Source organism: Coturnix japonica, chromosome 10 (assembly GCF_001577835.2).
Source record: "Coturnix japonica isolate 7356 chromosome 10, Coturnix japonica 2.1, whole genome shotgun sequence".
NCBI classification, from domain to species: domain Eukaryota; kingdom Metazoa; phylum Chordata; class Aves; order Galliformes; family Phasianidae; genus Coturnix; species Coturnix japonica.
In genome coordinates, this window is record NC_029525.1 from 1,716,820 (window position 1) to 1,744,468 (window position 27,649).

Here is a 27,649-nt window from a genome sequence, read left to right on the forward strand (position 1 = left end):
TTTCAGCCACGCCATTGGCTCTGCCTCAGTTTCTCCTCTTGGGGTTGTCCCAACAGTGGTACCCACTCTTGCTGCATTGGGGCAGCGGGGATGGGGCTGGCCGATCCATTCATTTATTTATGGATTTTGCAAGCCCTATTCGGGGTGAAAATAATCCCAGGTCCTCCAGAGGCCGATAAGATTTGGCAGCAAGGCAATACTCGGCATCTCTTTCCACTGTGCAATGATCCGGAGGCTGGGGCGGGGGGAGCAGGGGACAACTGCTGCTGTTTGCGGGCGGCTTGGTGTCCTTGAGAGAAGGGACGAGGTTCTCTTTAAGGGGGCAGGACTTGGGGAGCATCACAAAGCCAGGAGAGAGCTTCTCCCTCTGCCCACCCAGGGATGGAAGCAGCAGCAGGGTGCTGGGATGGGAGGCTGAGCGAGGGGAGGAGGAGGAGGAGAAGGAGGGGAGGGAGGGGAGGGAGAGGGGGAGGATCTGCTAATTACACAGAACAGCTCTGGGGGCTGCTGAAGTCCAGAATGAAGCAAAGAGCGGCAGAAGCAAGCGCTGCAGAGGGAACAGAGGAGCCTGAGCACTGCCGAGAGCTGCAGCCAGCAGCGAACGGGGGCACCCAGGGGATCCTACAGCTCTGGCCTCCCCTGGGGACAGCCAGCACCAGGACGAGGAGAGGGGAAGGGGCTGGGGGTCCTGGGGACGTGACGTTGGAGCTGGAGGAAGGCAGCGGGGGCTAAGTGTGGGGTGAGGGATGGCGGCCAAGCCCATTGCCCAGTGTAGGATGGAGAACTTCCGAAAGGTCAGGACGTCAGAGGAGGACAGCCCCTTGCCCTTCCCTGACTTACCCCCAGGTGTGGTGGAGATGAAAGTGAAGGAGGGCAGCAAGATCAGGAACCTGATGAGCTTCGCCATGGCTCAGATGGAGCTGAAGGGCAGCAGGCAGATTGTCTTCAGCGGCTGCGGCAGAGCGGTCACCAAGACCATCACCTGCGTGGAGATCATGAAGAGAAAGCTGGGGGGTCTGCACCAGGTCACCAAGGTACGCTACAAAACCTTGCTGGAGGTCTGGGAGAACCAGGACCCGCTGCCTGGCACTGCAGCACAGAATCTGACCGTCCATAAGAACGTCCCTTCCATCTGCATCCTGCTCTCCCGTGACCCCCTGGACCCCAACCAGACGGGCTACCAACCCCCTGAGCCCAGAGAGGCAGGAGAAGACCCCACGAGCTCCTCGGCCAAGGGGCTGAAGCGGCCCCCACCGCCTGCCCGTGAGGAACTGCTGCCCAAGAAGCTGCAGGTAGCGGGAGCCAGCAGCCCGCAGGGCTCGGGGACAACAGACAGCCAGATGGACGGCCACTACTGACCCTATGACATGCTCACAGCAGGGTCTGGGGGGGCTACTGACCCCACGCAGAACACATCCTTGTATCCCACTGGCTCCCCATTTTATGAAGGGCGGCTGCAGTGTGTAGGTCTGTGGGAAAACCTCCCCTCTCCAAACTTTTCCTCCCTTTTGCCTGGTGCTGCGAGCACTTGTAGGGATGCGGAGCTACTCGTGCCTCCTGTCAGCCCTGCTAAATAGCCCCCTGCACAGCAGACCTCCAGGACTCCCATAGAGCTGAAGCATCCTTTGGATTCTCCCCAGATTGGGAAATGCAGCTGCATGCCTCCGCTCTGCATCGGGATGTCTCAGCCAGCTGCAAAGAGCCCATCAGAGTAACACCTTCATTGCAATTAACCCCCGAGAGGAGCTGTCAGGTTTATTAATGCTGGGCTCCGTGCCTCGTGGCTCCTGTGATTCATCCTGAATAGCACAAACAAGCAGATGGGTCCTGCTCCCTCTCACCCAGCTCCCTGCTTTGTCTCTGCTCCTTCCTCTCCTCTGTGGCATCGTTGCTATTTTGTGCTTTGCTCTGAAATACCCCAAGCTGATCCTTCCTCTCTCAGAACTGCTGCAGCCTGAGAGCCAAAGAAACAAGCCCTGGAGCACTGCTGTTCATTTCAATAGCAGCCCCTCCAGTGAACAGGAATGGAAATAACCCCTCTTCCCACATCATATATTCAAGTTTTTCCTCTCCCGGAGGTGTTTGCAGCCATGGTGAAAGCATGATGACGAAGACAACAGGGAGCATCAGGTGGATCATCTACAAGCTGATGGACAGATGCTGGGATGAAGAGGAACTTTGTAGGTTTGGCTGCGGATTATTCGCTATGGGCTGGCTCCCCAGAATAGCCCTTTGGAGTGAAACACCCGCTTTTTCTATGGGTAAAAGGAAACCAATGGAAAATAAAAGCTCTTTAGAAATAATTGAAGTATGTCTATGGGGAAATGGGGGGGGTGAGGGTGGGGGTCGTCTTTGCCACTGACCATGGCACAGATGGGTACAGTGAGGGCGAGACTGTGGCTGCTGCTGAGGCAGAACAAGGGGATCCTGGCCAAATCCTGCCTCTTGGGGATGAGGAATCAGGGCCAGCTTCTTTGCATGCCCTGGCAGTCATCTGGCCCCAGCTGACATGGCAAAGCCCCCCATGGAGCTCCATCTGCCCCACGTCAGCCCCTTGCCATCACGTGGGGACCAAAGCAATGCAGAGATGGGTTGTGGGAGGCCAACTGAACCCAAATCCACCTGGGTCCCCTGCCCAAGCAGGACAGATTCAGTTGGCTCCAGACAACGCAGCCTTGGGATGGAGTCAGCGGACATCACTGCTTTGCCAAAGGCTGGCTTGGAAAGTGCTTTGTTTGGCTGGGAGAGGGAATGGAAGGAGACCAGGGGAGCGAGAAAGAAGAGGAAGGGGGAGTAAAGGGGGGTGGGTTGTTTGGCAATGACCTTGTTATCTGTCTCAGCAGGCAGCTGCTCCTCTGGGCCGGAGGCTTGTGCTTATCTGCCCTGCCACAGATTGATTCATTTCACTTATCTACCACCATGTAATTGAACATTAATTTCCATTTGTTTTCTTATTTTTGTGGGGCTTTCATTCCCAGAAAGGAGGGGTTGGCATAAGAATTGGAGGGGACCGAACAGACCCCAGAATCAAATCCATGCACAGCTCAGCGGCGCTGGCCAGGTGCTGTGCATGCGATGCAGTCTGAGGCCAACAAGCCATTGCAGAACAGGCTGTAGCGTGCCCTCAGCCCCACAAGTAGATCAGCAGAAGCCCTCAGAGCAGCATCTTGCACCAGTTTCCATCTTGAACGAGGTTAATGAAGAACTGTGCATAACGAGATGGGGAAATCCGGGTTATGACACTCTACCTCAGTGATCGCAGATAGGGATTTCTGATCTCCTAACCAGCAGGACCCCAAAGCCTCAGCCTTGGTAAAAGCCAGGGGTTTTTGGTCTCCTAACCAGCACCAGCAGGACTTTGGGGGCAGAACTCAATAAGCAACTCAATCTAAGCATGAAGACTTTAGAGAACTAACAGTCCTTCAGCCAGCTCACGTTGCCCCCAGCAAGGAGAAAGGCAAGGAGAAAAAGAGAGAGGGAAAAAAAAGCCACTTATTTCACCATATTATTTTGTTAATGTCCAAAAATGACTGTTAATTGATTCAGTACACAGGCAATTTGGAGGCAACAGGAGGCTGGGGATTACAAATGCTTCGCATTGCTGGCTGCGTACCAAGGATTTCCTGCATGAAGAAATAGTTAAAACAGAATAAAAACGGACTGCAACTCCGAATATGAAGCATTTATAAATAGCAGGATGGCATCTGGCTCCACAGGGTCCTAAGGGGGTATTGTGAGTGAAAACAGAGCGGCTGATTGTCTGCTGTGGAGGCACAGCCCAAAGCGCCTACGAATTGTAATCTGGGGGTCATTTTGTGAGCTATAGGGATAGTGGCACAGCCTCACAGTGGCCTCAGCTGTGGGCAGCACACTGGTGTGTGTTTAGGGATGGGGATGCAATGGGTCTCACCAACACAAGCATCCACCTCGGGCTCACTGATGCTCTGAAGACAGCCTGGCAGCAGGGATTCCCTTTGGGAAAGCCAGGCTGCATTCAGCCGTGGAAAGCCTTTAATGCCAAGCAGCTGCAGGCCCTGATAGCCACCAAAGCATGGAGGGCCCTGAGGGCTCTGCCTCCCTCTGAGAAGCCAAGCTGCTGCTGTGCTAACCCAGCTGCTGGGCTGCTAACAGCGAGCAGTCTATTGCCAGGAAGGGCTCCATCCCCTCACAGCATGGCTGCCTATGGGCAGCTGATCCCTGGGGGATCTCGATTTAAAGCCTCTGGGGGCTCTAAAACACAACATGGGCATTCATATATCCATAATAGGATGGATGAACAACCGGCTGAAGGGCTGAGTTCAAAAGGTGGTAGGAAATGGGGTTACAGCAGACTGGGGGGGCAGCCTCGGAGGTGTTCAGGACCAGGTTGGACGGGGCCCTGGGCAACCAGATCTAGTAAAGGCGTATGTTTGGTGGCCCTGCCAGGCAGGGGGTTGGAACTACATGATCCTTGAGGTCCCTTCCAACCCAGGTCATTCTGTGATTCAGTGTGAGGTTCCCTGTGGCTCCATTTTGAGGCCAGTTCTGTGTTACTACAAACAATTTACAACCAAATTAGGACTCCAAGCTCTGGCTGCCAGCAAGCAGCATGTACCAGATGTATAGACATACCTTGTGCTGCAGCAGGCCCAGCCGTGCCAGGTGAATGAGGACAGGTACCATCCCACTGCCGGGCCCACCACCAGCATTGGGTACAACATGGATGCCACAGCATCAGACATCATAACAACCAGCACTCAGAGGAAGGCGATGATGGTGTGTACAGACAGGAAGATGTGAGGGGAGGCCTCATAGCTGGAACACCACACACCACCAACCCTACCACAAAATGGCGGCCGGCACCCACTGCCTTCCCGCCCATCCGCCGTCACGTGATAACGCGCTCCCGTTCCTCTCACAACTTTGTCCCCTCGGCGCCACCGTAGCCGTCCCCGCTCCCCTCCCCTTCCTCCCGCATCCCGCGGCCTCAGAGCGCGGCCGCCGCCCGGTGCCGTCCTCCCTCCGTCCCTCCCGCCGCCATGTTGCCCGCCGCCTCCCTCCTCCTCCGTCGCTGTGCCGCCGCCGTCGGCCTCCGCAATGGCTTCCGGGGTCCCGCAGGTGAGCGGGGCCGGCCGGGCCGCGGTGTCCTTGCCGTGACCCGGCGGCTGGGCCTAGTGCTCGGCGTCAGCTTTCTTCCCTTTTCTATGTGCTTTTATGTGGCCCTTTGGGAGCCGAGCCCTCCGTGGCCTATTAAACCTGAAGCACATAAGGCTTTTCAATGGGAAAAGTCACATGTAGTGGGTTTAAGGCTTATTTAGTAGGTTCAAGGCTTAGATGGCGGCTCTGTACCCTGCTGGGGGTCGTGCTGTGTGTGTGGAGGGGGGTTAACCCGGGGCTGGCAGCCTGGGCCTTGTCCTGCTGCCCCCCTGTGCCCAGCATGGAGCTGCTGTGCTGTCATTGGGGAAGGTCAGGCTGGGCAGCACCCGCTGGGCCTCAATGTTCCTTATGTATCTGCCTTATTCTTGCACTGGTAACGTGGATATAACGCTCTAAATCAGGTTATAGATCAGTACGGTAGCTTTGACCTTAGGTCTGGGTGAAAATCTGCTTGTTGTGCTTATAGTAAAGCATTCACCGTTGCTGTGGTTTGTTCCATCTGTGCTTCCTGTAGGTTATCTCTGCTGTCATCTTTGAGGCTGAAAAGCTCTTGTGTGGAAGGAGAAGGAGGAGAGCAGCTCAGGCTGGTGGGTTGTGCACAAGGTGCAGGCCACGTGGCCATGCTTCCTTTCCTTTTAAAGAAAGCTTGAGCTGCGTAGTGCCTGCAGTTCATGTTGGGTTAAGGAGAGGAAAAAGAGAGCAGTGCTCAAGGTCACGCCTGAGCCTGGCTGCTCTGCAAACATTGGCACGGGGACGCTGTGGTGGAGCAAAGCAGAACCTGCTGGGCTGGGGTTGTGGCTTAAGAGAAAGGATCAGCTTGGAAAGAAACAATGTTGGTACACACGCAGCCCTCAGAGCAAGGAGTTTTATCTTAGATATGGAGACAGCAGTGGGTTTTTTTGTGCTGGAAGGAATAGTCCTTCCCCTGCAAGCGCTTCTGTGGGTGTGTTTGGGCTGTTACCAGTCACAGAGTGAGTTGCTGAGTGCTTTCAGGAGTTGTTTGCTGTGGAGAGTTGCTCCAGAATAAATCAGGGGATTGATTTCAATTGGATAATATCAGAACCCATAGGCTTTGCATACTCATTTCTGGAAGGTTTGCTACTGAAGAATTGATTAACCTAGTTCATCTCACAGCACAGAGCAGTGATGTTCCATGGGTTTGCTTGGAGTTAAAATTCCTTTGTCTTATGGAAGCAGCTTCTCCCATAAGCTGGTTGTACAGAATTGCTTTTCTCTGTGTATCCCCCACCCTGCTCTGAATGAAGCTGTGGGAGCCCTTGGTAGTCTGTGCTTTAGAGAGAGTAGGACACGCTTTGCCACTAAACCAACAGCTGCCAGAAATAAGCAGTTCTCATCCCCACTGATTGCTGACCCGAATGAAACGTGGTGAGCGTGGTCTCTTGGTCAAGACTCAAGTGCCCTTCTCTTGGTATATCTGCTCAAAGCTTCCACCTTTCTGCTTTTATCCAGCTGTGCAGCACGCCCGCTGCTACTCCCATGGATCACAGGAGTCAGATGAAGAGTTTGATGCCCGCTGGGTGACATATTTCAACAAGCCAGATATCGATGCCTGGGAGCTAAGGAAAGGTACGTTGAATCCAAAGGGAAGAGCAGCCTGCTTTGTGATAGTATTATGACTAGGGGGATCTTAATTCTACTTGGCTCACAAGGCAGTCAGAATACAGGCTCTTTTGCCTCAGAATACAGATATTAACTCCCTGTCTTTAGGCTGAGGGAGAAAAACTGCTGTGGGGAAATTGTTTTTGAGCTCAGTGGTTGCTTAACACATGCCCACACTAATTTTTCTTTGGACTTTGACTGTGTGGTTTGGCCATAACGTGCCACAGACCGTTTGTCTGGTTGCCTTTGTGTGTTACTTGTTGTGGAGTTGCCAGCTGCTATTAAACTGCTTCAATTAGGGCTTGTAAAAATCTTTGCCTAGCGGCCATAGGGCTCATTGCTGCATGACTTGAATGGCCAGCTTGGCTTTGAAAGGAGAGGAATGGCTGCTTGGAAATTAAGTCATTTGGATCTCTTAATGATTGCACAGCTCACTTGCCACAGTGTATTCACTTCTTTTGAGAGCATGGATGATCCTGGCCCACTGGGATTCATAAAACCTGTTTAAAACTTGGCTGTGGTTCTAGTATTGAGAGGGGAGGAGGGTAAAAGAAAGACCCTGGGGGTGGAGGGGTTCAAAATAGCAATGTAAGTTGCAGTTGGATTGCTGCTATGTTAATCATTCCTTCACAAAATGGAGCAAAATAACACTTTGTGGGCTCCTTTTGACATCATGATGGGTCGATACCAAGTTCCTCCAGCTGTTCCTTTATATTCACAGGTATAAACACACTTGTGGGTTATGACTTGGTTCCGGAACCAAAAATCATTGATGCAGCTCTGAGGGCGTGCAGACGGTTAAATGACTTTGCCAGCGCAGTCCGCATCCTGGAGGTGGTGAAGGTGAGCTGGATGATGCCTTAAGCTTTGACTGCTGCTCTGCATCACCAAAAGCCCAGCAGCAGCACGGTCCTAAATGCTGAGCTGGCTGGGATTACCAACTTAGGGAGCTGCATGGTTAGAAAAGCAACATAAACCTTCTTGAAACCTGAGCCCCAGGTTGGCTCAGCTCCTTAACAGGAACTGGGGATGGAGGCAGAGGTCTTTCTCATTGTCTTAGAAGCCAACAGCTGTGCTCTGCTGAGTGAATTGGCAAGGACAGTCCCAAAGTGGCATTGCTACCGGATCCACTTGTTCCAAACAGCAGAGCAATGCAAGGCTGGAGGTGCACACTGGATGGTGATTCCTGTTTTGCAAGCGATTTGTGGGCTGGTTTATGAATTGTCCCTTGTTTCAGCAGCTTGACAAAGCTTGTAGCTTTGTGTATTGCAAGTGGTGGTTCAGACCACAGCCTCATATGTGAAAATGCCTTGTACAGGTTGGGCTTCACAATGATTTACTCTCTGTTTAACACCATTCTTTCCCTTTTAGGACAAGGCAGGCCCGCACAAGGAAATCTACCCCTATGTTATCCAGGAGCTTAGACCTACTTTGAGTGAACTAGGAATCTCCACACCAGAGGAACTGGGCCTGGATAAAGCATAAACCTTGTTGGTAAGGGGTTCTCTCCCTTCCTTTTGAGACCATTGGACCCCAAATCTCAGCTTTCTAAGGCAGTTTGGCTCCGGAGATGGCCAGTGTGGGATGCTGCCCTCATAGGCCACTATGGGAGTAGTGGGGTGATGCTGCCCTAATAGCTATTACACCTATTCTTCTGTTCCAGGTGCATTACAGGAGCGTTCAGCCACCTCTGCCCGATTGTTCGCAGTGTCCTCAAGCCCTGAATGTTCCACCATCACCTTATTTCAAATAACTTTATCGAATTGCCATGTATGTGATGTGCAGTTGGACTTAATAAAGGAAAACATAGTTGAACCGAGGCAGTGCCTTTGTGTGGTTATTTTGGGGGGGTGAGAACCAACAGGGGGACGTTCGGTGTGAAGAGTGGAGGAAGAATCTCCTGGTTTTGGGGCTATATAAATATAATTATATATATATATATATATATAATAGATATAGAATAGGTGGCTGCCTAGGGCACTATGTACCCCGGCCCTATTAAGCGCGGTTACAGCAGCAGCCCGGAGCCCTTTGCATGTGCAGCATAGGGCACGCCCCTTCTTGCTCCTCATTGGTTGCTCTCTTCTCTGCTCGCTGCCATTGGTGGATGGGCAGGGCGAAGAGCGCTGCTATTGGTGGAGGGGCGGGGCGAAGCGCGGCCATGGCGACGGGCGGCGGCGGCGGGCCTGGGGCTGCGGCCTATGCGGGCCGAGCGGGCGGGGGGCGGGGAGAGGCGGTAGGGCAATTGGGTTGGGGGGTTATATGGGGATATATGGGGGGATATGGGGAGATATGGGGTTATATGGGGTTATATGGGGATATATGGGGTTATATGGGGATATATGGGGTTATATGGGGTTATATGGGGTTATATGGGGTTATATGGGGCCGTATAGGGCTCACTGTGCTGCTTTCCCTCCGCAGTTGCCTCGCAGTGACAGGAGGCCGGGCCAGCGAGGCGGAGGGGCCACAAGGAGCGGGCCTTACACACTCAGCCGGGCCCCAGCCGCGCTGCGTAAGTGTGAGCCCCAATGGGGCCGAGTGTGAGGAGCTCACACCCCTATGGGACTGTCGGCCCTCACCCTCCCCTCGGTTGCAGAGAGGCAGCGGGAGCTGGCCAGGGCGGCACTGCGGCGGCACGGGCTGCTGGGGGGGCCCGGTAGGCCACCATTGAAACCTACAGCCAAAAGGTCAGAGCCCCTTTGGTCACCTCATTGTGTTTTATCTGTGTGTGGGGTGACGGCTGCTTTGGGGGGGGGATGATGTGGGGATGGGGCTGAGGATGCTACAAGGATGGAGGTTCTGCAATAGATACTGCAAGGTTGGGGCTGGGGGTGCTGTGAAGAAGGGGATGCTGCAAAGGTGAGGATGGGAATGCATTAAGGTTGGGGATGCTGCAGGGATTGGGGATGCTGTGAGGATAGGAATGCTGCATGCCCTGTGTAGGGGACATGGATTCTTGCTGCTGCCCATCGCCTTGCAGCCGTGTCCCCGTGCATTTGCAGAGCAGTGAAGTTTCACAAGGGCTACGTGGCACTCAGCCAGACAGCAGAGGAAAGCCTGGTATCTCTGGACTCAGACAGGTGAGCATCCCATTCTCATTCCAAGTGGGTGTTTTTAGAGGGTCAGCGTGCTGGATGGTTGCCCCTGGGGTGGGATTTGCAGAGGACTAGCCTATAAACCTCATTGATCTAGAGGTTGATTTGCCTTGCGGCTTGGAGCCCATCCATGATTGGGCTGGGCACCTCCTAGCAGCAAAACACCTCTGACCCAAATTTAGCAAGTAAACTCCTCACTTCCCTTGGGGTTCTTTGGAGGTTCCCTTGTCTGGCTGCTGAAGGAGCTTGCAGCACTTGTTCTGACACCATCTTTTCATCCTAGTGATGGGGAGCTGGAATCGAGGGGCTCATCTGGCTACTCATCTGCTGAGGCAAGTCCAGGTTTGGCTCCCGGCCCCTCACATAGTTCCTGTTGGAGTCCCCTACCCCATTTTCCCCTCGGGGCTCAGCGCTTTGCCTTCATTTCTAATCACAGTTAGAACAAGATGCTGCTTGTTCTTGAGGTTAACTAAACCCTGCTGGTCTGTCCCCCTCTGTCACACCCACGGCAGCATTAACCAGAACACCAATGACATTATTAACAGGGAACATTAATCAGCCCCATCTTCTCTCTCCTTTCCAGCAGGTGAACCAGGACCTGAGCCGGCAGCTGCTGCAGGACGGGTACCACCTGGATGAAGTCCCAGATGACGAGGACCTGGATCTCATCCCTCCCAAACCCACCACCTCCTCTTGCCCTTGCTGCTTTGGGGATTCTCTCTCCTGTGTGGTCCAGTAGCTGCTGCTCACATGGGACACCTCAAAAGCCACCACGTTCTTTATCCCTTGGGATGCTCGGTGGCATCCCAAGAACTCAGTAGTGCTGCATTATAGCACCCAGCCAGTCCCAAACCACTTCTGGTTCTACAGAGCAATATCACAGGGGTGGTTCAGTGACATACAGCCACATGGGTTTCATCTGTCACCAGGGTAAAGAAGGGACTCATAGCAGTCCCATTCTTCAGCCCTGAACAGCTCAGACACTACGCACCCAGAGTGCCCTAAAACCATGTCCTCTTACAAGGACATTGCTTGACATGGTCCTCCTGAATCTGCTCATTAAGGTCAAATTTGGAACAGCTCCACAAATAGGCACAGTTACATTCTTCCTTATGTCTGTGTATCTTATGCTGCCAGCTGGCCAGGGCAGGAAGGTGCCCAAAGGGCAGCTTGCTTTTTCTTGGTATAGGTGTGTTTTTCTTTCTTGTTAGATATAAAAAGGGCCAGTGTTGGCCTCTGGGTTTTATTTATGATGTGTTCCCCCCAGCCATCACGGTGCAGCTCAGCCCATTTGGGCATAGATTCAAGGCAGAAGAGTTCTGCCTGGAGCGGGTTTTCTAAGCTGCCTTAAATCATGGTCCTGCTGTACTGTAGAGGACAATCGGCTTCTTATAAAGAAACCTTATTTAAATGATCTATGTCTAAAGAACTGAGGATTTTTGGTATACTCCTCATTGGAGGAAGCACTCAATAAACTGGATCTTGTTACTCAAAGCGTGTCTTACTGCTCCCTTCCCAGATCCATCTTGTTTCCCCATAGGTGCTGGTGTCCACCATCAGCTCTGCCACCTCCCTCACCACCATGTTCCCCTTTGAGCCCCCATTTGGGGCTGGGGGAGCCAGCAGTGGATGTGCTGCCTCCTCCAGCTCCGCACACAAGGCTGAGGACAGAGTCACCACTTTATTCATAGCACCGGTCACCTGAAGACCTTCAGACCCCACTGTCCCATAAAGCCACTCCATTGGCAGGTGGACAAGGGGAGAACCCAGCTGATCCCAAACCTCCTTCCTCCCGGTAGAAGCCCCAGCATCACATTCACAGGCGTAAGCAGCGGTTTCTAAAAGAACCCAACAAACCCAGCACACCAAACAAAACATAAATAATTGTCATATGGTGTTAGCAGCACTGGGAAGGACTGGCCCTAGAGGCTGTGACACAATGGAGACACGAGTGTCTCAGCCCCAAAGAGCTGGTTCAGAAAGCAGAGGAGTGTGAGTTGCTTCTTCTAGAAACTGGATGCGGGTTGCTTTGAGTTTCACTTTTAGGGTGACTTCTGAGCTACTGACCAAAACTGCTTTGGTTTCTATCTACCCTGGAGTGTGGGGATGGCTGGAGATCCTGCTCAGAGCAGGCAGCAGGCTCGGAAGAGCAGCATCCCCTCGGATGGGGCCAGGTGCAGGGACATGATCTCGTTGGCGGACATGAAGATCACGGAGCCCCGGCGCAGGGTCATTTCAGATGTGGCAGCTGTAGAGGTGCCCCTGGCCGTACCTTGGATCACCAGCAGGATACTGGCACAGTCCAGTGCAGAGATGAGGTAGAGCTTGATGGAGGAGGGAATCTGCAACAGAACAGTGTGGATCTCCTGCAGCTTTCCTTCTCTTTGGGATTAAAGGCACTCATTCCCCTTCCCCTTTCTGCAGACCCAAGACTCCTTCCTCCCTATCCCTACATCCAAAGCTGCTCAAGAAGCCAAGAGAGCCCCAGGGAGAACATGGAATGGAGAGGGGCTGGTCACCATCCTCCAGCAATCCCACATCTAAACCCATAGGTTTAGAGTTTAGGTGCCCACAGAATTGTGGACAGGATCCCTGGAGGTGCTCAGAGCCATGGGCTAGTGAAGGGGCAGCGGACTGATTTGAGATGGTCTTTAAGGTCCTTCTAACCCAACCTAATCCAGCCCTGTAACAAGTAAGGAGCACTGTCGGGAAGTGGGGCTAAAACTCATTCAGAAAGCAAACCTAACACTGGGACAGTGATCAGCTGATCAGAGATCAGCTCTGAAGACCCTAAAAACTCGCCCAGCTCACCTCTATCCTCATCAGCGTAAAGTCAGGCACGGGTGGGTCATAGATGAAGACAGAGGGGTCCAGAGGGCTCTGCACGGCCGGGAAGATCTTGGAGCTGCTGGGTGCTGGCGTGTAGTTGAGCATCTCACAGAGTGTGAGCACATCAATGAATTTGGGGGTGAGGCCGGCACGCACCGTGTTGTCAGAGCACGCCATGCACTCCACACAGTCTGTGGGGAAGAGATGTCACTGCACAGCAGTGGGATGGACCCTGTGCCGTGTGCCCATCCCTGAGCTCACCTCCCTGCAGGTAGGCGTGGGGCTCGTTGGCAGCCAGGAACATGGCCTCGCCAGGCTCCAGCCTCACCACGTTGAGGAAATAGATTGAGAAGCAGCCAATGTCCCCAGGGAACTGATCATGCAGGCGCAGCAGCAGGTCCCCATTGCTTGCAGATGTATCCTGCCCTTTGGCCGCTGCAAGAGGAATGTGGATAGGGTTAGAGAGCGCCCACCCAACTCAGAGACTGGATCCACCCCAAAGACTGGAGTTCCAGCATCCTACAGGTGGGAATGTCACCCACCTTGCTGGGAAATCCTCTCCACCAGCATGTTGAGCTGCTGGGTGAAGGTCTCCTTCTCGCTCTTCATCAAGCAGGTGAAGCAGACACGCAGGGCAGCCGAGACGCCGCGTGGATCATGGCTGGCACTGCGCTCCAACTGCTCAGCTGCCACCTCACCCACCAGCGCCCGCAGCTCGGGGACATCTGTGGTGGGGGCCGGTCAGAGACAATACGAGGTCATTGGGCTGGGTGCTGCGTGTCCCTCCTCCCCACCCAGCAGGGCTTACCCCGCAGGAAGGCGGCGATCTCCTCCACGGGCCTGAAGCCGCACAGCCCTTCGAATGGAGTGAGCGCGATGGCCATCTCGGGTTTGTGGTTGGCATCGGGGTAGTGCTGGGGGAACTGGGCGTGCAGCTTGGCGGCCAGCTCCTAATGGGGGGTGTTGGGGCGTGACACGGGGTGTGACAGCAGGCCATGGTGGTGTCTCCATGGATACAAGCCGGGATACACTCACCTTGTTGGGGTGCGCCTGGATGGAGAGGGCGGTGCGGACGGACAGTACCTTGAACAGGAAGGGCAGGCGGCCGCCGAAGGCCTCGCACACTTTGGAGCCCAGGCAGGCGGGGTGCTCGGCCAGCCACGAGCCCAGCGCCTGCGGGGGGTCCCGGCCGTCCAACACCGCGTTGTCCCCGCTGGGGTGGGCGCCCATCCAGAGCTGCGGGACAGCGGCAGGGCCGGCTCAGCGCCAGGGGGGACGGCGGGACGCAGGGCCGTGGTGCCGGGCTCACCTCAGCGTACGGCTGCTCGGGATCGATGCTGGCCGAGGGGTCGGCGCTGGACACCAGCTGTGCCACGGCGCTGCGCAGCCCGCGCTGCCCCCACGCGTAGTTCCGCACCGTGCAGCGCAACGGGAACACTGCGGGATGGGACGGACACGTTACCACCGCCACCGCCACGCGTGTCCGTGTCCGTGTCCGTGTCCGTCCCCTTGGTTCCCCCCCGTCTCTCACCGCGCGGTTCCGCCATGTGCGCCCCTTTCCGTTCCCGTCTCGATCCCCGCGGCGCGCCGGCGCGCCCAGCGTGCCCCGCCCCCTTCCGCGACGTCATGACGTCACGCGGCGGCGGCGGCACGCCGAGGTCACGTGACGCTCCCGGAAGCGGCGGTGAAGCGGCGGAGGGCGGCGGCGCGGAGCGGAGCGGGGGCGCTCGGCCGGCACTGCCGCCATGTCGAGTTTCGACACCAACCCGTTCGCCGACCCGGTGGACGTGAACCCCTTCCAGGTGCGTTCCGGGCCCGCTCTCCCCTTCCCTCCCTTCGCTTCCCTCCTCTCTCCGCTCCCTTCCCCTCCCCTCGCGGCCGGCGGGACGTGGCGCTGAGCGAAACCGCGCCGTCCAATGGCTGCGCCGTTCGCTCGGGCCGCAGCCAATCAGAGCCGGGGGGCGGGACTAGGGGGGTGCTCATGGCGGAGGTGTCCGGCGCCCCCCGGGGCCGCGCTCGTGGGGTCCGGCCATATTTGGGGCCGGGGTCCGCCCCGCTCCGGGCATCGGTTATTACAGGGGGCTATGGGGAGTGAGAGGAGACTGGGCAGCTCCCAGCCGTAGGGACGGGGTTGGGTGGGTCTGTGAGCAGCTCAGGGGTCCCTATGGGATCGTTCCTGTTGGGGTGCCGTGAGAGCAAGTGGGGAGTAGCTCCATAGGGTACATAGCAGGCACCTACACCTGTGTCAAGGCAGGGTTAGGAACCAGGCTGGGCCTCACTGAGCTGTGGGTGTCCCTGCTCATTGAGTTGCATAGATGGCCCCTTCCAGCTCCAAATGATCCCTTATAACTCTCCTATCAAGGCAGTTCAATTTAAATAGGGACTTACTCCATGCTTAGCAACCTGAAATGGTGACAGCATGCCACCTATACTGACCATAGGGGCTGTGGTGAGAGGGGCAGCACTGCTGGCGCTGTAGGTCGGTCCCATAACTAACAGTATATCCCTAAGGCAGGCTCAGCCCAGCTGGGATAAGGTGAGTGCCTTCAGATTTCAGGCTTCTCCTGGGCTCTGGACCAGGAAACAGCTTGAGGGTTTTTGCAGGAGTCCAACAAGCAATTACTCATCAGGAAGGAAAAGTGTGTGACGTCCAGGGCTGAGAAGAGTGTGGTTGCTTTCCTTAAAGGAGGGCAGCCACGTGCTTTGGTGCATGGGAGCAGCCTGCAAAGCACCTCAGTGATCAGATAGAGCCACGTTGTCTGTGTTTTGCAGCATGAAGGATCAACCTTGTGTCTGTGAGTTTGCAGCTGGTGGGAATAACCTGTGATATGGCCTTGGTTTGTGGAAGCTGAGCTGCTCAGGGTGCACTGATCTGTGCCCAAACACTGCAGGGGCTCTGCTTTTTGGATATCATTTAGGCACACTTGTGTAGTGACAGGCAGTTAAGCTAATTAAGTACTTAGGTTAAAGCTGTGCTGGAAGATGAGAGATCATTTAATATCAAGCTTTGGCTAAGCAGGGTGGTGGTAGTGTTCTTCCCATTGATGTTACTGGGAACAGTGCTGTTCTCCTGGCCTTTCTGATAGCAGTGCCACTGTCACATTAACTGCAGGGCTTCCCTTCCCATTGGAAAGAAGGGATGGAAAGAAAAAACACTTGCCTAAGTGTCCCAGTGCATCTCCTCATTCCCAGTTGCTTTCCTTCCAGTTTACTGATTCTCTTCCAACGGTGCACAGCTTTTCCTTTCTTATTCCTGTGCTTTTATGAAGGTTTCTTTCCCTCATGCAGTCACCTGCTGGATGTCAGCCAGGCTGAGTCTTTGCCTGCCCTAAAATGAAGCTACAACTTGGGCACGGAGCAGCTGTGGCGTGCTAAGCAGTGTGCCCAGCAGCGAGGGGAGGTGCAGCATTACTCATTAACCACCCTGTGCACCTCTCACCTGGCAGCAGGAGGCTGCACTAAAAGCCCAGCACTGAAAAGAACCAAAGGACTTTTCCACAGCGTGTGGCCTTTGCACACTAGAATTGTTCACTCTTGCTCAGTCTCAGCCTCAAATGCTTCTTGCCCCATTAACCACGGAATTGCCTGAGCTCGAGATGTGAGCTGCTGGCGGAAGGAGGAATAAGAAATGGCTTCTTTTAGTTTTCTTTGGCTACACCCATATTGACAGGCTGTTTGACCAGGCAGTTGGATTCCTGAGCTCACAAAGGGCCTCACTTCCTTAATTACTGGTGATAGGAGTGCTGCTGAGGTCAGAATCTGTCTATTAAAAGTAATCTGTTAGCAGAAAACAGTGTATATAAAACACTGTGTGTGTTGCAGATGAGGAGGGAGAGGCACTTTCAGGTAGGAGCTGCTGTGGATACAGATAAAAGAGAAAATAAAAACACTGTGGTATTTCAGATCTGCTCCCTGGCTATATAGGAACACTTATCTGTTTGTGCCCCAAGGGACAGCGTTGTCACAGAACCGTGTGAGCTGCCTCCAGCTGGGAGAGCTGGAGGACCAGAAATGTTCTGGGCTGGTGTCCTCAGCTCACCCGGCTGCTGAGTCAGGCAGGCTGCCTGCAGGGATGCTGCCTTCTGGATTCAGCACTCAGCCCAGCGAGGCAGTGTCTGTCTTCACCACACTAAAGGCATCGCAGGCCACAAACATCACAGTCCTGCTGCTACTGGGGAAGTGGGCAGAGCGGGTGGTGTTTGAGCTCGTGGAGCCTGATGATCATTTGGTTTTGCTCTCTTCTTTCAGGACCCCTCGGTGACACAGCTCACGAATGCGAGCCAGAGCGGCTTGGATGAATTCAACCCCTTCTCTGAGGGCTCCCAGCTGGTACGTGTGTGTTTGCACTGGGTGTCTTAGCGTTGGTTTCATCAGTCTAAAGGGTCCCTTGGTAGGTACAGCTTAAATGAGAAAAGGAGGCATTCACAGCTGATTTCCCTGGGGACGCTGTGTGCGTGGCAAACTGCAAGCACTGAAACTCCTTGTTGGAGCTCTGTGTTCCTCTGGAACTGTTTCTCCCAGTAAAGCTGCGTGAAGAGGAAGATGTGTTGTGGCATCATCAATATTTATTTGGTCTCTGCGTTGGGAGCTGAGCTGCCACACTTGATATCATCGATGGATCACTGCAGGAGCTTCCATCTTGTTTCCTGGTGGCTGAGATGGGGAGAAGGAGAGCAGGAAAGTGGGATAAAAAATTATACTTGAGGTTTAAACAGCTGCTCAAAATCCCACTTGCTTTCTCTTTTGCCTGATGCCTGTAAGCTTTGGGTGCCACATCCCTGGGGTGTTAGGGAAGAAACACGTTTTTGAGAGCATAGAATTGCCTCCTATTTGTTGTAGCAGTGCTGAAGTCTGAACTGCTCTTTGCTTAAAGAAGCTGTGCGTGACTTTGTTCCCTTCTTGCTCTTTGCTTTCAGACCAATGCAGCACGGACGGCACCAGCCACGCAGCCCTCTGGTCACTCACAGCCTGCTGTTCTGCAGACATCTGTGGAGCCCACACCACAGGTATGGGAGCAGGAGGTCCTCTATGAGTTAGAGACATGTGGGGGTAGCTCTGCTGGGGCAGAATAATGCCACTGGGTTTGTTCAGCTGTGCACAGTGAGGTTAGAGGGTCTCTTGGGGAGCCACCCCTTCTTTGAGGGATGGAGAAGGCAAGGGTGGGTCTGAAGCTTGCAAAGGTTGTATCTGGGAAAGTCTACGTTAGAGCAGAAAAGCAACATGTAGTGAAAAGAGATCAAGGCAAGACTTTGGTGGGAGCCAATAGGCAGCGGGACCTGCTGTCTTACAGGCATCAATAAGAGGGTGAGGAAATATATGTGCCTTACCAGGGCAGGCATTTGCCTTGCAGGTGAGTTATTGGATGGCACGCAGAGCAACAAAGCTAGCTGGAAAGTGGAAGCAGCTATAAGGAAAGCATGGCTTTGCTGAAAGGAGATGGAATGGAGCCTCTTCAGGACTCCTCCCACACTATTTTCCAGTAGGTTAGGAAGTGAACCCCCGGATTGAGTCCTGCATCAGTTTTAATCTAGTCTTCCAGCATGTAAGAAGAAAGAACTGTCCTCCTTTGCTATTGAATTTGTCTTTCTCTTCCAGTTTGGCATCTGATGTGCTGGCAGTTGGCATTACCACTGTCTTGGTTGGGGAAGGACTGAAGGACTTACTTTTTTTTCTGCTTTCTTTAGGCTGTGGCTGCAGCAGCACAGGCCGGGTTGCTTCAGCAGCAGGCAGAACTAGAGAGGAAGGCAGCTGAGCTGGAGAAGAAGGAAAGGGAATTGCAGAACAATGCAGCCAGCATTAATCGTGAGTAATGCTTCCTGCCTTGTCTGCAGCCAACGTGATGCCTGGGGTCGCCTGTGCTGCTTGGTTTATCAGCATGGCTTTGACCTGTCCAAAGGAATGCTTCTCTGTCTCTAGCTTTTCATGGCTGTGGCAGCCCCCTGGAGCTGCACCTGTCCCTCCAAGGCTTATAGTGTAACTGGGCTGGGCAGGAAATGAGCTCTGAGATGAGCTACTGGAGTTAATCTCTGGCTTTTTATCAGTCTTGATGCTATCTTAAACAGAGCGAAACAGTATTTTCCCACTAACCTTGAATGATTGAGCCTGGACTCAAGTGCTCACGATGGTCCTTTGGCCATTACATGGAAACTCTGCCTCCCACAGAGGAAAGCTTTCAACTCTAGGTTGCTCTATGTTGCTGCTGCCAGTGGGGTTACCACATCCCTGCTCAAACACCTTCACCCCAGGGTGCTAATGTCTGTTGATATGAGTGCAGCTTGCAAACGAAAGCATGCCAATGGTTCTTCCAAACAGAGAAGAGCAAGCAAAGAACTGCTCTTTTGTCCCTTCCACAGCGAGACAGAACAACTGGCCTCCCCTTCCCAGGAACTGTCCAATCAAGCCGTGCTTTTATCAAGACTTTTCTGCAGACATCCCAGCTGACTACCAGCGGATATGCAAGATGCTTTATTACTTGTGGATGCGTGAGTAACGACCTGAACTGCCATAAAAATTCTTTGGAGATTCTGAATCAAGTGCTGAACTTTGCTCTGCACTAAACGCTGCAGGCGTTGTCTGTACAGGTAAAATAATGCCTCCCTTTCTTGTTTATGAAGACATATCGAGGTCTGCAGGTCGAGGTTTTTGCCTTGGGAGTCGCAGAAGTTTGGTGGTTGTTTAACAGAGACGTTACAGTGTGAGGCTCAGAAAGATGGCAGGTAGATCAGGTGCAAAACACTCTCAGCTGCGTTTATCAGTTGTGATGCTCCACAGAGATTTAAGAATGGTTTGTAAGCAGCAGGGTTGAATGAGGTGCTTGGCTTGAGCCTCATTTTCCTTCCAGTGAAGGAGAGGAATTGAGATGGCCAAAAGGAACTACTGCAGAGCTTCATGTGTCCAGCAAGAGACACTTGCAGAGGTTTGAGCTTCCTACGAGTTGACTGATGCTTCTTCTCTCTTCCATCCTGACCAGTGCATTCAGTCACTCTGCTCCTCAATCTCCTCGCTTGCTTGGCGTCTTTCACGGTTCAGCCAGAAAAAGGAGTAGACTTTGGTCTCTCAATCCTGTGGTTTGTTTTATTCACCCCTTGTGCCTTTCTCTGCTGGTACCGACCGATCTACAAGGCTTTCAGGCAAGTATTGTTTTCCACTCTGATGGGGAATAGAGCTTGTAGTGGGAGGAGCTTTGGTTTGATTTGTGTGATGTTGCCTGCAGGATTTTTCCAGCTCTTTGCGTTCTTTGACCAGATCAAACCCACTTGTGCCTAAATATATTGTAATATCTGATGGTATTTGATTATAGTGATCCTTTTTTATTGTGAAATCCAGGCCTGGCTAACATAGAGTCCTACCTTTTATTAAGGAAACTGTTAGGTGCAGTAATCAGTTGAGTGTGCTCTGCCCATTAAGGAAGCTGTCTTCACCCCATCTCCCCCTGTGCTGTGGTGGTGTTGCAATATGCAGTGGATGTATTTTAAGTCTTGTCGCTGCACAAGTTCCTTCTGCAACCACCTTCCTTTAGCACAAAGTTCATCACTGAAAACGTTCCCATTTCTCAGAGGAGGGAATGTATCCAGGAACGATGTCCTTAGGTTTCACTCCTGCTGCTGTTTCTCCTGCAGGTCTGACAGCTCCTTCAGCTTCTTCGTCTTCTTTTTCGTCTTCTTCTGCCAAATAGCAATCTACGTCATCCAGGCTGTCGGCATCCCTGGCTGGGGGAACAGGTAAGCTCAGCTGAACAAGCTGGTGCAGCCCTGCCCTGGTGTCAGAAGCTATGGGGCCCGGTGCTGCTCTCTTGCTGACAGCTGTCTGTTCCTTCTCCTGTGTCTCTCGCCTGGCACGCAGTGTTGGCAGGTCTCAGCTGGTGTGTCTGTCTCCTCTGCTCATCCTCTCTTAGTCCCAGTGAAGACACACGCGCTTCTGCTGCTGCCACGGCCTTAAAGAAGCGTGTGGAATCTCCCAGTCCTACTCTGCAATTCTTTTCCTAAGCGTTTCCCATCCCTTTGTTACATTGATCGAGTCACTAAATAGAGCCTTCCCTGAGAGCTTCCTCCCTTCTCTGGGGGCTGTAGCATGGGGGTGAGGAATCTCTCATTCTTTCTTGTTGGCACACTAGTCCATGCCCCCAAATTATCCCTCCCCCCACCACAACGAAAGCAATGGATTTCTTTTCACCTCGCTGCGTTGGTTGCAGATCAGATTCTCACATTCCTGCAGTGCTTGTGAAGAGCAGATAAAGGTTAACAGCCAGCGGTTGTCCCCCTAGGGAAGAGCCTTCAGGAGATGAGTGCAGTGAATCTGCTCTCTATTTTTGCCCGCTGCCTGCAGAACAGCTCAGGGGCAGAGCTGTCCTCTTGCTCCCCCCACCCCTCAATCATGGGGGGACTGGGAGGGGGGCACTCCATTTTTAGTCCAGCGTTGCAGAGCATGCGTTGAACTTTCAGCTCTGTCTCCTCAAGCCAGACAGCAGGTATATTTTTAGCTGCAGTGCATGGCGTTGCATTTCTGCTTCTCATGCACAAGGAGTTGCACGTGGAGTGAACCAAACAGTCCTGTTGGGGTCCCCAGCCTCCTGGTGGCTCGTGGCCTGTTTGCTTGCTCAGCTGGAGAGATTCTTTCCTGTAGCACTGCAGGAGGATGTTCTGAGCGAGGCATCGTGTGGGTGTTTTGACCTACAGCCAAGCACTGAGATCTCCCAGAGTCATCTTAGGAGCTGCCAGTTATCACAGGGGAGCTTTTTTTTTGCAGCCTTTTGCTTCATTCCTTCCTCTTTCCAACACTTGGAGCTGCTGTCACCATCACACATAGCTCTGGGCTCTGGGTCTGCCATCCAGTTCCAGCCTCTCTTAACTCAGCCTGGCTACATTTGGAGGTGTTTGGAGTGACTTGATATCTGACAGCACCTGCCTGCTGAATGGAAATGGGGCGCAGCTGGGGACAGAGCCATAACACACCACACTTACTCCATTCTGTCTTACAGCGGCTGGATTTCGGCACTGTCGGAGCTGCACAACAACGTGGCTGTGGCCATCATCATGATGGTGGTGGCAGGGTTCCTCACGCTCTGTGCGGTTCTCTCACTCTTCCTCCTCAAGCAGGTGAGTGGCTCGGAGCTGTTGGCAGAATCCCTGTGGCTGGGATCATATGCAGGTGGGGCTGCCTCCTTTCTCATCTGCTGGGCTGAGGATCAGTGTTTTAGGTAGAACCAGTGCACCCAACAGAATGGTGCTGGTGGGGCTTTCTATGTCAGTACTGAGCAAGTGGCCACTCTGGGAAGGGGATGGGAGGAGCAGATACTGCAGGGTGTGCCATTAACAGTGCAGAGGAGGCAGCCAGCAAGCTCCCAAGCTTCACCCTCTTTAAGCTCATGCACCAGAATTGCAAGCTCTGTGTGCATCCCTTACACCTGCAGCCTGATGTGTTTCCTCTTGCTCTGTTTCCCAGGTGCACTCCCTGTATCGGCGCACGGGAGCCAGCTTCCAAAGGGCTCAGGAAGAGTTTTCCCAAGGCATCCTCACCAACAGGAGCTTCCAGAACGCAGCGGCCGGGGCGGCCTCATCAGCTGCACACAGTGCTTTCCGGGGCAATTAACCCTCCCCAAGGGGCCACCTCTGCCTCGCATCCCCTCCCTTTGTAACCCCAACCTTCATTTTCTAACGATGCACTTTTCGTGGGTACCATGTTAGCTCTGTGATGCCGACTCCAATGAGATCTGCATCTTTAGCTTCAGTTGGCCTCGGTTTATGACAGTCGGTTTCCCTGCTTTGCTCAAGGATGCGTGGAGAGGGTGGGGAGACCTGTCAATGGGCCACTGAGAGCTGTGTGTCTCTTCCTCCTCTCACCCGTTCTGTAGCAGGGAGGTGAGATTTCCATCTTACTTTCTCTTTTCTATCGGCCTGTGCTCTGAACAACTTGATTTCATCCGCTGGGTTTGTTTATTTTCTGGTGGGAGGGACGGTTTGGGGGGAGGGCAGGGCTGGATTTTGTAACTTGCATGTAGGTCGTTGTTCATTTGATGAGCGGAAAATTGTACCTCTGGTTTACTACACTTAACACGATGCTGCATTTTGACCTCTTTATGTGCTCCAAAGCCTGCCTGATGGGGCAAGAGGGGACGTGGGAGCAGGTGGGGCTTGGGGGGGGGGGATCTGTGCTTATCATTCCCAGCTTATCGATTTGCCTGTTCCACGGGCATCCAGCGCAGGGGGAGAGAAGGGATCGCTGGCGGAGGTTGGGGAGGGGGGGTCGGGGGTTGGCTTCCCACCGCACGGAGCAGGAGGAAGGCAGCAAAGCCTTCGGTAGAAGTAAATTCAAGCTCCTTTATCGGCACCGTCCTGCCCCCTTATCCCATTACCCAGCTGGGAAGCAATGTGGGCAGCGGAACCCGCCCCTTCCTGCCGGGGAGGAGCTGCGGACGGAGCCGGAACCGGGCGGCGGGGCGGCATGGCCGGGGGGGGCTGCGCCCCACCGAGACTGGACGGCTTCGTGCTCACCGAGCGCCTCGGAACCGGCACCTACGCTACGGTGTATAAAGCGTACAGCAAGGTGCGGGAGAACCGAGCTCTGCACCGTGCGGGCTCCCATTGACAGCCTATGGGGGGGGGAGGGATATCGGAGGTTCGTGGTTGCTCCACGGTGGTCTCCGCTCGTCCCACGGCAGAGGAACACGCGCGAGGTGGTGGCTGTTAAGTGTGTGAGCAAGAGGAGCCTCAACAGGGCTTCGGTGGAGAACCTGCTTACTGAGATCGAGATCCTCAAGACCATCCGGCACCCGCACATCGTGGAGCTCAAGGACTTCCAGGTGGGGCTGGGGGGATCCCATAGGACCCATAGGATCCCATAGGACCCATGGTATCCCATAGGATTGGAGCTCCCCATGGGGCTGTGGGTTGGCTCGTGGCCCCTTGGGGTGATGCGCTGAGGCCAGCTGGGTCGCCTTGCAGTGGGACAGTGACCACATCTACCTGATCATGGAGTTCTGTGCTGGTGGGGATCTGTCCCGCTTCATCCGGATGCGGCGGATCTTGCCTGAGAAGGTGGCACGTATCTTCCTGCAGCAGCTCGGTGAGGGCCGGGTGGGTCTGGGGGATGAGGACCATTGGGACTCTTGGTGTCAGAGCCACCATCCCACCTCCCCGCTTATCCCTCCAGCCTGTGCCCTGAAGTTCCTCCACGACCACAATATCTCCCACCTGGACCTCAAGCCACAGAACATCCTGCTCAGCACCCCGGAAAACCCTCAGCTAAAGCTGGCAGGTCAGGTCCCTGCCCCTAGGATACTATGGGGTGGTGGTGGGTGACCGCTGACCATGCTTTTCCCATAGATTTTGGCTTTGCGCAGTACATGTCACCGTGGGATGAGAAGCACGTGCTGCGTGGCTCCCCACTCTACATGGCCCCTGAGATGGTGTGCTGCCAACAGTACGACGCCAGGGTGGACCTGTGGTCGGTGGGCGTCATCCTTTATGGTGGGTCCTTCTTCTGTGCACCCATCTCTCTACACCCTATAAGGGTCCCAAAAGGTGGGGAACAACCCCATTGTGGATAGGAGACCACGTGTACCTGGACAGACCAGGTGCAGGAGAGCCCATCATGGTGTGGGTACAGTCCAGCCCTATGGGTGCTGGGTGACATTGGCTGTGATGATGGTCATGTCCACCATACTCACATCTGTTTGTAGGGCAGAGGGAAGAGCCGTGGGGCCCCCACCCCCAAACCCTTGGCTTGACAACCCCTTGGTGGGACCAAGAGGACCACGGGGTGACTCCTCACTGCTCTCCTCTTTGTAGAGGCACTTTTTGGCCGACCCCCCTTTGCCTCCCGCTCGTTTGCTGAGCTGGAGGAGAAGATCCGCAGTGAGCGAGCCATCGAGGTAACACTGATATAGCGTGGGGTGGGGACACTGGGTTGTGCCACCTGGTGCCACCGCTGTCCCTGCCCAGCTGCCCAGCCGGCCCCCACTGTCCCCAGAGTGCCGAGATCTCCTGCAGCGCCTCCTGGAGAGGGACCCCTTAAAGCGTATCTCCTTTGAGGAGTTCTTTGCCCATCCCTTTGTGGACATGGAGCACGTGCCCGGCCCCGAGAGCTTCTGCAAGGCGGTGAGTGGTGGGTGAGTGGCAATGGGATGCGTGGGACCAGGCTCTGGTCCTGAGTCCCCGTTACCTCCAGACCAACCTGGTGGTGGAGGCGGTGAAGAAGGATCAGGAGGGGGATGCGTCTGCTGCGCTCAGTCTGTACTGCAAAGCTCTGGAGTACTTTGTGCCTGCTCTGCACTGTGAGTCCCTGCGTTCCTGGGAGGTTGTGGGGAGCGATGGAAAGGGGCGGGGATGGAGCTCATGTGGTTGGGTGTGAGATTGTGGCACACCCAGGATGTGCTGCAGCCCCCACCCCTGACGTTGGACCCCCTTTGCCCCCAGATGAAAGCGATGCTCGCCGCAAAGAAGCCATCCGGGCAAAGGTGAGTATGGGGTGGGAGGGACCAGCCCCCATGGCACTATACTACACCTGGCCCCACTGCCACAGGTGGGGCAGTACATCTCGCGAGCAGAGGAGCTGAAGGCACTGGTGGCTTCCAAAAGCAAGAACCTCCTGCAGCAGGGAAACCCAGCCAGGGAGATCCTCAAAGGTGTTCCATGGGGCCAAGCTGGCGTGGGGGGTGGGGATCTGCCTTTCCCAGCAGGCTGAAGGTGTTCCCCATCTGTCTCGTTGCAGAGATGGCCAAGGACAAGCCACGGCTCTGCGCTGCACTGGAGATGGCCTCTGTGGCTGTGGCAAGGGTGAGTGCTGGATTTGGGGTCCTGCTGTTCATGGGGATGGAGCACACCCTGTTCACTCCAGAGCTGGTGATAGCTGGGGTCTATTACAGGAGGAGGAAGGCAAGGATGATGGTGACACCCTGGAGCTCTACCAGCAGAGCCTGGGCGAGCTGCTGCTGCTCCTGGCTGGTGAGTTGGGGAGTTGGGTTTGGGGGGGAGGTCAGGGGAATGAGTCCTATGCCCTGGTGACCCTGTGCCTGCACCCTGCAGCAGAACCAGCGGGGAGGAGACGGGAGCTGCTGCATGCGGAGGTGAGCCCCAGCACCTGCCCCAACCCCACCAGCCCCATGGGGACACCGCTCTGATGGGGCTGCCTGCATCTGTCTGCTAGATCCAGACCCTGATGGCCCGGGCAGAGTACCTGAAGGATCAGATCAAGGTAGGGCTGAGGGCAACATTTGGGGTTTGGGGGTTAATGGTGGTGGCTTTATGAGACTGATGGTGGTGATTTCTCTGCCCATACAGATGCGGGAGGCGCAGTCCATGGGCAAAGAAGCTCTGGCAGACTCTGTCCGGAGCTGTGAGTCCCCAAATCCTTTTCTCTGTCAGCTCTATGCCTACAGAGCTCTCCCAGCCAGGTGACCATCCCCTCTATCGTTCCTTCCCCCCCCAGCCTGCACCTTGCAGTGACGCCCAATGGGATGCTGCCGGCGCCGTGGTGCTGCAGATGGCCGAGGAGACGGCTGGGCTGAGCGTGACTGCATTTTCCCGTCAGGAGGAGTCCCTGCCTGGAACGTCTGCTGCAGCAGCAGCCTGCGTGCCCGCGGCGGGCAGGTTATTCCACTCCAATTCCCTCCACTGGCTGGGCAGCGCGGCGGCGGCTGCTGCTGCTTCGTGCAGGCACGCGGCTGTTGCGTGCACAGCCTGCAGCTCACCCCGACCCATGGGGAAAGGAAAGGGGGGGGGAAAACAAAAAGCAGGGCACGGATCGTTGGTGGTTTGTGGCACGGGGTTTTGCTTTGCTGGGAGTGGGGGCAGCGCTTCGGCACATTGGAAGCTGCTTGTTCTGTGTGCCTGATGCTAAAGCGGTTGTGCCTCATCGGTGTCATGAGGTCTGGGCAGTTCTCAGCCCACCCGTGGGAATCAGGTGCAGGGAAAGCCATTGCAGACCCCAGGGCAGGGTCTGGCTCTGCGTGTGCTGCAGTGCTCAGGGCTGGCAGGCTCTGTGCTTGTAATGGCAATGATACACCAATAACCTCATCCCTGGGGGCTGGCCCCAGCGCAGCCACTCACCTCCACTGTGGAGCAGGGGGGGCTGTTCTCCAGATCTGCTGTATTTCATCAGGGGATGTAATTTATCAGCTGGAATAAATACTTGCTTGGGGGGTTTCTCCACGTGCCTTTAGGGAGCCCAAGGGGTTGGATGTCGTCTCATCCAGATGTGTGTGGTGGCAGCAGTGTCACCCAAAGCCACCACACATTGCTGGGCCCCAGGCTGTGACCTCTTCTTGCAGAGACCTTTTTATGGAATATATTTTTTTGCCGCATTATTTAGAGCAGAGATTATATCCCGAGGCTTTAAAGAGCTTTCAAGCCTCCCGCCCTTGCAGCCAGTGAACACGATCACATATGCCTTCACGCTCTGCCTGAGATGCGCCCCAATCTGGAGCTGTGTCCTCAGGGTTGGTGTCGGGATAGTTTAGGGTCAGATTGTACCAGCTCTCCTTGACATTGAGGCTTGCAGCCGTGGAGGTGACGCTGTGCTCCCCGCAAAGGGATTGGGGGAGGTGGGTCAGTGTGATTTTCCCCCTCACGTGTTTTAAGATGCTCTCCCCCTAAAGCCTCTTAGACTCAGGGAAAGGGAGACGTGGGGTGCCGCTGCATGATCCCCTTAATCCGATTGTCCTTCCGGCAGCATCCTGCGGGGAGCTTTAATTGACTTCAAATAACACAAAAAGAAAGGGAAAAACAACAAAACCCCCATCCCTGGGTAGCAGCTCCTTTGGTTCTCCACTATAACCATTACTTCTCTAGGGCTCTGTGCGTGGGGGATGAACACTGGCCGTCTCGGCACAGTGGCTCCTTGTGTATTCCCAAAGAAGAGGCTCCCACCCATGGAATCATTGAACCTTTTGAGTTGGAAAGGACCCTTGAAGGTCATCTAGTCCAATTCTCGGCGGCTGGGGAGGAATGCTGCTTGGGCACACTGAGCAT

At 54.6% G+C, this 27,649-nt stretch overlaps 6 protein-coding genes across 14 annotated transcripts; 5 read left to right on the plus strand and 1 right to left on the minus strand.

The window, feature by feature from the left end:
• The first annotated feature begins 471 nt into the window (after window positions 1-471).
• Window positions 472-2,303, plus strand: RPP25 (ribonuclease P and MRP subunit p25). Its single transcript, XM_015872577.2, has one exon. It carries the CDS (start codon window positions 747-749, stop codon window positions 1,356-1,358), a length of 612 nt encoding a protein of 203 aa, XP_015728063.1. The 5' UTR covers window positions 472-746; the 3' UTR covers window positions 1,359-2,303.
• Window positions 2,304-4,921: 2,618 nt separating this feature from the next.
• Window positions 4,922-8,576, plus strand: LOC107318578 (cytochrome c oxidase subunit 5A, mitochondrial). Its single transcript, XM_015872579.2, has 5 exons — window positions 4,922-5,097; window positions 6,607-6,723; window positions 7,478-7,599; window positions 8,128-8,250; window positions 8,420-8,576. Exons 1-4 carry the CDS (start codon window positions 5,019-5,021, stop codon window positions 8,239-8,241), a joined length of 432 nt encoding a protein of 143 aa, XP_015728065.1. The 5' UTR covers window positions 4,922-5,018; the 3' UTR covers window positions 8,242-8,250; window positions 8,420-8,576.
• A 372-nt stretch (window positions 8,577-8,948) lies between these two features.
• FAM219B (family with sequence similarity 219 member B) lies at window positions 8,949-11,348 on the plus strand. 3 transcript variants are annotated; one of them, XM_032446969.1, is made up of 5 exons: window positions 8,949-8,992; window positions 9,181-9,446; window positions 9,762-9,839; window positions 10,138-10,186; window positions 10,438-11,348. In XM_032446969.1, the coding sequence occupies exons 2-5, from the start codon at window positions 9,319-9,321 to the stop codon at window positions 10,591-10,593; spliced, it is 411 nt and encodes a 136-aa protein (XP_032302860.1). In that variant the 5' UTR covers window positions 8,949-8,992; window positions 9,181-9,318; the 3' UTR covers window positions 10,594-11,348. The 3 variants fall into 3 exon arrangements, with proteins under 3 accessions (XP_032302860.1, XP_032302859.1, XP_015728047.1); XM_032446968.1 differs by lacking the exon at window positions 8,949-8,992 and having other exon boundaries at window positions 9,115-9,271; window positions 9,356-9,446; XM_015872561.2 differs by lacking the exon at window positions 8,949-8,992 and having other exon boundaries at window positions 9,115-9,271; window positions 9,356-9,446; window positions 10,441-11,348.
• A 168-nt stretch (window positions 11,349-11,516) lies between these two features.
• MPI (mannose phosphate isomerase) lies at window positions 11,517-14,332 on the minus strand. The gene is made up of 8 exons (XM_015872559.1): window positions 14,215-14,332; window positions 13,993-14,120; window positions 13,719-13,919; window positions 13,492-13,633; window positions 13,226-13,408; window positions 12,945-13,118; window positions 12,666-12,874; window positions 11,517-12,196 (listed from the first exon to the last, which is right to left on the minus strand). The coding sequence occupies exons 1-8, from the start codon at window positions 14,309-14,311 to the stop codon at window positions 11,978-11,980; spliced, it is 1,353 nt and encodes a 450-aa protein (XP_015728045.1). The 5' UTR covers window positions 14,312-14,332; the 3' UTR covers window positions 11,517-11,977.
• A 42-nt stretch (window positions 14,333-14,374) lies between these two features.
• SCAMP2 (secretory carrier membrane protein 2) lies at window positions 14,375-22,757 on the plus strand. The gene is made up of 9 exons (XM_015872560.1): window positions 14,375-14,485; window positions 16,932-17,012; window positions 17,600-17,689; window positions 18,368-18,485; window positions 19,037-19,165; window positions 19,654-19,813; window positions 20,303-20,404; window positions 21,661-21,778; window positions 22,125-22,757. The coding sequence occupies exons 1-9, from the start codon at window positions 14,429-14,431 to the stop codon at window positions 22,269-22,271; spliced, it is 1,002 nt and encodes a 333-aa protein (XP_015728046.1). The 5' UTR covers window positions 14,375-14,428; the 3' UTR covers window positions 22,272-22,757.
• Window positions 22,758-22,989: 232 nt separating this feature from the next.
• ULK3 (unc-51 like kinase 3) lies at window positions 22,990-26,982 on the plus strand. 7 transcript variants are annotated; one of them, XM_015872768.2, is made up of 16 exons: window positions 22,997-23,225; window positions 23,341-23,481; window positions 23,624-23,744; window positions 23,832-23,936; window positions 24,005-24,148; window positions 24,470-24,552; window positions 24,623-24,778; window positions 24,849-24,954; window positions 25,097-25,137; window positions 25,203-25,305; window positions 25,392-25,456; window positions 25,546-25,624; window positions 25,709-25,746; window positions 25,827-25,874; window positions 25,961-26,015; window positions 26,109-26,982. In XM_015872768.2, exons 1-16 carry the CDS (start codon window positions 23,049-23,051, stop codon window positions 26,123-26,125), a joined length of 1,479 nt encoding a protein of 492 aa, XP_015728254.1. In that variant the 5' UTR covers window positions 22,997-23,048; the 3' UTR covers window positions 26,126-26,982. The 7 variants fall into 7 exon arrangements, 3 of the variants coding, with proteins under 3 accessions (XP_015728256.1, XP_015728254.1, XP_015728253.1); XM_015872767.2 differs by having other exon boundaries at window positions 23,001-23,225; window positions 25,706-25,746; XM_015872770.2 differs by lacking the exon at window positions 25,203-25,305 and having other exon boundaries at window positions 22,990-23,225; window positions 25,530-25,624; window positions 25,706-25,746.
• Window positions 26,983-27,649: the final 667 nt, after the last annotated feature.